Raw genomic sequence first — 7262 nt, forward strand, 5'->3', positions numbered from 1 at the left:
CGTTGCTACCTACTCCCAGATGTGACTGTGCCCAAATGTTAGACGTTCAGCGTCTTACCAAACTAACCATTGACCTGCTCAATTAGTCTTCTCAGAATACTTTATATTTTCACTTTAGCGCATGCATTAGAGAATTTTAAGTTATTTATATCAGAATAACAGGAATATATAACATTAGGGAACGCAGAATACCTAAAAAAGAACCCTTAAACTTGGCAGGAATTATTAGTTACAATCCTAAATTATTCGTGGTCTTAATTACCCCCTCAATATGGTCTTTTGAGAGCCACTACCCCCTGGATGCTGATGTGGCAAAGAGTGTGGGTGCACTCTCTTTTAAGCGCGTGAGAGTGAAGAAAAATTGAAAAATCAGCTTCCAAATAGGTTATTTTTTTAACATTTAATTGTCATATAATCATATATAATGATTTATTTGTTACAACTATGTATTTTTCTTACTTCATCTTAACATATAATGTGGACTTTATTCTAACTTTTATTATTTTTAATTTCTTCTAAAATATAATATCTATTTGTTCCTACTGCATATTTCTTTTTTTGTTTTTGGCCAAATTTATAAAACGTTTGGTAGGAACTCTATTATTTTAGCCAAAAAAGAAAAAACTTTTAGCAAAAATAATGGAGTACCAGTTGTGTATATTTCCTATTTTTTTTATATATAATTTCTATTTATTTTAATTTTGTATTTTTATTTTCGAGTCAAACCAATAAAATAATTTGGCCATAGCTCAATTATTTTTTACCAAATAAAAGAAGTATAGCCAAAATAATGAACCTGCAATTGTATACTTTTTTTATGTCTTCTTTTGATGCAATGACTATTTATTTCAACTGTGTATTTTTACTTTTTCAGGTAAAATCTATAAAAAAAATATTTTTAGAGCACCACAACTAAAACTTTATTATTTTTAGCCAAATAAAAAAATTTAGCCTAAATATTGTAGTTCTATCCATGTTTTATTATAAATATTATTCGAAAAATATTATCTAAAAAGGAAACATACTTAAAAAGGTAAAAATATATTTTATTTTTCAAAAAAATACCACATAGACAGAAAAATCTACGTGGTAGGCAAGTGCATGCCACTTTTCTGGGATGAGATCGTCCAAGGGGATAACATCTTTCGAATAACCAAGTATAGGGGTGTAATTTAAATCATAGATAGTTCAAGGATGTAACCAATAATGCGTGCCAAGTTTACGGGGGTTTAAGGTATTTTGCCCATTAGGAAACATGACATACAGCATTATACAAAACTACAAGTATGACAAGACAAGAAAATAAATTCAAATAAGATCTGATAGAACTGAGCAATCCAGTTTGGCGGAGATTAGAGAAAGGACGAACATTAATTGAATATTTACCAACAAGTCAAGCACACTGGCCTAAATTTTCCAATTTGTTGTTCCTAGCGTACTAGGAGAATCTTGCACGTGAATCTGTCAAAGTCTATCCTTTTCTGTATTTTGTAGTCTTCCATGAAATACCTCAATTGTCAATATCATGAAATATTTTTCAAAATGGGTGAAATAAATTAGAATATTAGACTAGTGTTTTGTGCAATCAATTTTACTCTCTCTAGCCATTTCTCCAGTCCACTTTTCAGTTCTACATTTAAAATGATTCTTCCAAGTCATACAGAGAATTTTCAGTTGAGCTACTCTTGTCACTTGTATGCTTTCAAGTATACTGCCTTTTTATCTTTACTGGCCTTCTTTTTGCAACCCTCATCTATAATTCAGGTGGAAGGAAATGAAATAGACAAAATATCACTTGTTGCAATCAAGAATATGATCATTGATGATCCCTTTAGGATCATGGACTCCTGGAATGAAACCATCCATTTCTGTGACTGGCCTGGTGTTTCATGTGGTCGCCGTCACAGACGAGTCACTGTTTTGGATCTTAGTTGTCTGAAACTAAGAGGTACGTTTTCACCAAGCATTGGCAATCTGAGCTTTCTTCATGTCCTTAAGCTCCAAAATAATAGCTTTTCAGGTGAAATCCCATCAGAGCTTGGCTACTTACATAAGTTACAGGTTTTACGCCTTGACAATAACTCATTCACTGGTCATATTCCTTCAAACATTTCTGGTTGCTTCAACCTTTTTTCTGTTGTTCTTTCATATAATATGTTGGTAGGCATAATTCCAGCAGAATTAGGCACCTTGTTGAAACTTCAACAACTTTTACTTGTTTCTAACTACTTTACAGGAGGTATTCCACCTTCTCTTGGTAATCTTTCTACACTTGATACCTTTTTGGCAAGCAAGAACAATTTGGTAGGCAAAATACCTGATGAATTATGCCAATTGCCCAACTTAAAGTACTTTGTAGTGAACGAGAACAACCTGAGTGGAACATTGCCTCCTTGTCTTTTCAATCATTCATCTATGGTAGCCATTGATGTTGGATCAAATCATATAGAGGGGAAGTTGCCTCCATTGCTTGGTATTACTCTTCCTAATTTGCAGTTCCTCAGCATTCATAGAAACAACATAACTGGAAATATTCCAGTAACATTATCAAATTCCACAAAACTTCAGTTTCTTGTTGCTGGTAGAAATGGGCTCACAGGAAAAGTACCGCCCCTTGGAAATCTGCTGAACGTGCGGAGATTTTTAGTTGCTTACAATCATCTCGGGAAGGGGGAGGATGATGACCTCAGCTTTCTCACCACATTGGTGAATGCCACCAGCTTGGAGCTTTTGGAGCTCAATACAAATAACTTTGGTGGAGTCTTACCTGCATCTGTTAGTAATCTTTCGTCTGAACTAATAGAGCTTTCTCTGTCTTACAATCAGATTTCTGGAAAACTCCCAAGAGGGATATCCAATCTCAAGAAGCTAGAGGCTTTCTTCGGGGCTTACAACAGATTCTATGGTGAAATTCCATCTGAAATTGGGGATCTGATAAACCTGCAGGAGTTGGCCTTACTTGGAAATCTGTTGTCAGGCCAAATTCCAATCTCTTTTGGAAATTTAGCTTCCTTAACCAGACTCAGTTTAAGAGAAAACAATCTCCGGGGGAGAATTCCTTCCAGTTTAGGCAAGTGTCACAATTTGGAACTGTTGGATCTTGGCTCAAATAACATTAGTGGTTTCATACCATCAGAAATTCTTGAAATTTCATCCTTGTCAGAGGGCCTCGACCTATCTCATAACCACTTAACTGGGATCCTTCAGAAGGAAATCGGGAAGTTGAGCAATCTAGGCTACTTAAACCTATCTGATAACAAGTTGCGGGGCCAAATTCCTACTACTCTAGGTACTTGTCTGAAACTTGAAGCACTAGATTTGAACAACAACAACTTTCAGGGTAGTATTCCTTCAACCATGAATAATTTGCGAGGCCTGGAACTTTTAGTCCTTTCTCACAATAATCTGTCAGGTGAAATCCCAAGATTCTTGAAAGACTTCAAATTTCTGCAGGTTGTAGATCTGTCTAGCAATAATTTGGAAGGTGAAATCCCAATTGGAGGTATCTTCAATAATGTTAGTGTTGTTTCTATTATAGGAAATAGAAATCTCTGTGGGGGTATACCAGAGTTGGACCTTCCGGCTTGCAGTGCAGAAGTAAAGAAAGAAAAGAAATCAGGTTTCCCCTTGAAAATAGTAATTCCAGTAGTCAGCGGGCTTATAGGGTTGACATCTATAGTTTGTTTTCTTGGCATTCCACAGTTAGGTGGATCGAGAAAAGCACCAGTTACAGATACACCTGAAAACTCGACCATAAGAGTATCTTATCAGCATCTCCATAGGGAAACTGATGGATTCTCTGTATCAAATTTGCTGGGCATGGGTGCTTTTGGGTCTGTATATAAGGGAATTTCTGAAGACGATGGTACAGTTTTTGCTGTTAAGGTACTGGACCTTTCACACCATGCAGCTTCCAAGAGTTTTTTAGCAGAGTGTGAGATTCTGAAGAACATAAGACATCGTAATATTGTAAAGGTGTTAAGTGCATGCTCAAGTATTGATTATGAGGGCAATGAATTCAAAGCTATAGTTTACGCATACATGGATAAGGGGAGTCTGCAGGAGTGGTTGCATTTCACTCCTCAGGAGTCACATGAGCACAAGAAGCTAGGATTTCTTCAAAGATTAAACATTGCCATTGATGTTGCATGTGCTCTGGATTATCTTCATAATGATTGCCAACCCCCAATAATTCATCGTGATCTGAAGCCAAGCAATATTCTCCTCGATGAGAACATGACTGGACATGTTGGTGATTTTGGTTTGGCAAGATTTATTCCACCAGCTATTCACAACTCTTCAGCAAATCCAAAAACTTCTACTTGTGTTGGAGGAACTATTGGGTATACACCTCCAGGTAATACCGCCTTGCAAATTCCATTTTTTTTCCTTTCCTCAATTATTACACTCACCTACTAAAGTTAGTCTCAAGTGTCGAACCTAGTATGCAATTCAAGAGCATGGACATTCTGCTTTAAGTGGCTCCAAGTTTAGCTTTGGAATCATCCAATTGTTTGATTTAGTTTGTACTTGCCCATATTTTCTTGAGTAAAATCTTGTCCAAAAATTAAGTGACTGAAACATATAGGAATAAAAGTAATTTCAGAATAGTCATCATGTAACTGACATTTTGTCTTCTAGACTGGCTTATTTTCTGCTAAGCGTTTTCTGCAACCCCGGTGCACCAAACTCCCACTATGCGCGGGGTCCGGGAAAGGGCCGGATCATAAGGGTTTATTGTACGCAGCCCTACCCTGCATTTCTGTAGGAGGTTGTTTCCATAGCTCGAACATGTGACCTCCTGGTCACATGGCAGCAATTTTACCAGTTCTGCCAAGCCTTTTCTGCATTAGCCATAAATCAAGATTTCTGCTGTCATGTATAAGTATTCTTCTATCTTTTGGGAAAAGTATGTCTTATTCTATAATATTTCTCGTTGACATGTAAATGCATCTCAGAGTTGGGTATGGGAAGTGACGCCTCAATCTATGGAGATTTATACAGCTTTGGCATAATGCTCTTGGAAATGTTTACTGGGAGGAGACCAACTGATGAAATGTTTAAAGATAGTTTAAATCTTCATAACTATGCCAAGGCTTCTTTACCGGACAGAGTGATGCATATAACAGATCCCATTCTTCTCCAGGAAAGGGATGAACTAGGAAAGGAATACAAACTTGATAACAACAGAAGCAGTGCCACTGACTTTTTTGAATCATTCTTAGTTGCGGTGATTCAAATTGGAGTTGCCTGCTCTGTAGAATTTCCAAAAGAAAGGAGGAGGACCAATGATATCGTTGGAGAACTCAATTCATTGAGGAAGTTGTTCTTGGAGCAAGCATACTGGAAAGAACAGGTAATAAGCTTCCGCCCGCATTGACAGGTGTAATGTTAGTCCGTCTCATGTTTAGTGACACGAGGTAATCTGCACTATGAAACAAGTTCATGAATTTAAGGTTCGATTCTGCTCTTTTAATTTATAGTTATAGAAGATTATAAGTAAAACTAAAGCTAGCTCTTCGCAAGTTTCTTAGTTAGATGCCTTATTGATTATCTTGAGTAATATGTTAATGTTAGTTCTACTTGATGTCTACAGCTGCTGCACTATTAGATCATTGAATAGCCATGACAATAACACAACTGATCTCAAGCTTCCTCCTGCCAGTCTCAACATCATATTTGAAGTTCTTGAGAGCTAGCTAGGTAATGTCAACTTCGAATAACAATATTCATGGCTAAATCACAACCCCAGAACTTATGGGTGTTATCCACTCATAATAAAGTTAAACAATTTCACAAGTTTTTGAATAATTGAAAATACTAAGAAAGATGAAGAAGAACTGAGAATTCTTGCTCCCGAGTGTTCCGTGTGTATGTTTTCCTCTCAAAGCGGCATCTCCCCTCTCCAAAATAGGTTTAAACTTTTTTTTTATACGAGTTAGGGTGTGTAGGGTCGTCAAAACCTTGTCCCGTACAAAATAGGAGAGTGTTCCATCACCCAGCGTCCAGGGTAGCGCGTCGCGCTAGCCCTGGCCAAAAACATTTTGGAACTGTAATCTGCACCCTAGGCAGGGTAACGAGTTGGCCTGGGTGATGCACTGCCCGTTTTTTTTTCTTTTGTTCTCTTTTTGCTTCACCTCGTGCACTTTCGTCCCACATTGCCTCCGGGTGACTCCTACACATAAAAATACTGCGAATTAGAATAAATTATTACCTTACACATCCGAAATCCATGAAATATGAGTAAAATGCGAGGCGATATGCATATATCAACACCCCACACTTAAACTCTTGCTCTCCCTAGAGCAATGGAACTATCAACTACATCCCCAACGACTTACATACAACTATGGAGGAGCAATTAAATTTTTTCAATCATACACTCTACCTTTGACTATGGTCGTTACCGGCAATCAAGCATGAGGATACGAAATTCACATTCCTCCCATTTTAAACATGCCCAAGTATAAGCAATATAATTCAACCAATTCCAGCAACCTACCCATAGCCACCTTACCTCAAGAGCCGACTCATTACCACTAAGCACCCTCAACTCGCACACTCACCCAACAACAGAAATTAACAACACCACCAATCAGTCATGAGACCATGTGCCCTCACCAACAAATAAGAGAGAGTGAATATAGAAATAGTCCATACATTCAAATATAACTTTGAACATAATTTAAGGACATCACACAAGTAAACAGACAACACTCACTCTCTCAAAGAAGTTCATGTGCATCCCGTGGTCGTACCATAAGCTTGCCCATAGTGTACATCTCTACTAATCTAAGCTAGCCAAATCTAGGATCAATTAGGACTTTAAAGTTGTAATGTAGGCTAAGGGATGGGTATGATACATTTAGGAATAATGACTAACCCTCCTAAACACTTTAATACACTACACTTACAAGTCGAACACATATTCTTCTCAACCAATTCAACCTGCCACAAACCATACACCTAGCACATTTTTTTCAATTAAGAAATTCTACCTCCCCACTAGCACGAATTAGTAAGAGTATGAGGTGCATTTTTTTTCTTTTTGACGAGCAACATTATTTGTATTTTTTTTTTGCCTTTTCTTTTCTTTCTTTTTTCTTTTTCTACACACACTTCTTACATTAAAGTTCATCGACTATTGGCCTTTTTATAACTTTAGTGCACCTTGTGGTCCCTTCCATTGTTCCGCTGGAAAGCTACATCCCTATCTCTCACCTTACTTCTTTTAGCGATTAAGTGCCTTCGGAGGTAAAGGT

General features: G+C 37.2%; 1 protein-coding gene across 4 annotated transcripts; it reads left to right on the top strand.

The window, feature by feature from the left end:
• Positions 1-1532: 1532 nt before the first annotated feature.
• Positions 1533-5857, top strand: LOC107761255 (uncharacterized). 4 transcript variants are annotated; one of them, XM_016579462.2, is made up of 3 exons: positions 1537-4357; positions 4959-5356; positions 5597-5857. In XM_016579462.2, exons 1-3 carry the CDS (start codon positions 1642-1644, stop codon positions 5609-5611), a joined length of 3129 nt encoding a protein of 1042 aa, XP_016434948.1. In that variant the 5' UTR covers positions 1537-1641; the 3' UTR covers positions 5612-5857. The 4 variants fall into 4 exon arrangements, 3 of the variants coding, with proteins under 3 accessions (XP_016434949.1, XP_016434948.1, XP_075092450.1); XR_001642551.2 differs by having other exon boundaries at positions 1538-4357; positions 4959-5456; XM_016579463.2 differs by lacking the exon at positions 5597-5857 and having other exon boundaries at positions 1533-4357; positions 5147-5290.
• The last annotated feature ends 1405 nt before the right edge of the window (positions 5858-7262 follow it).

The sequence above is a fragment of the Nicotiana tabacum genome, chromosome 2 (genome assembly GCF_000715075.1).
Source record: "Nicotiana tabacum cultivar K326 chromosome 2, ASM71507v2, whole genome shotgun sequence".
NCBI lineage: Eukaryota > Viridiplantae > Streptophyta > Magnoliopsida > Solanales > Solanaceae > Nicotiana > Nicotiana tabacum.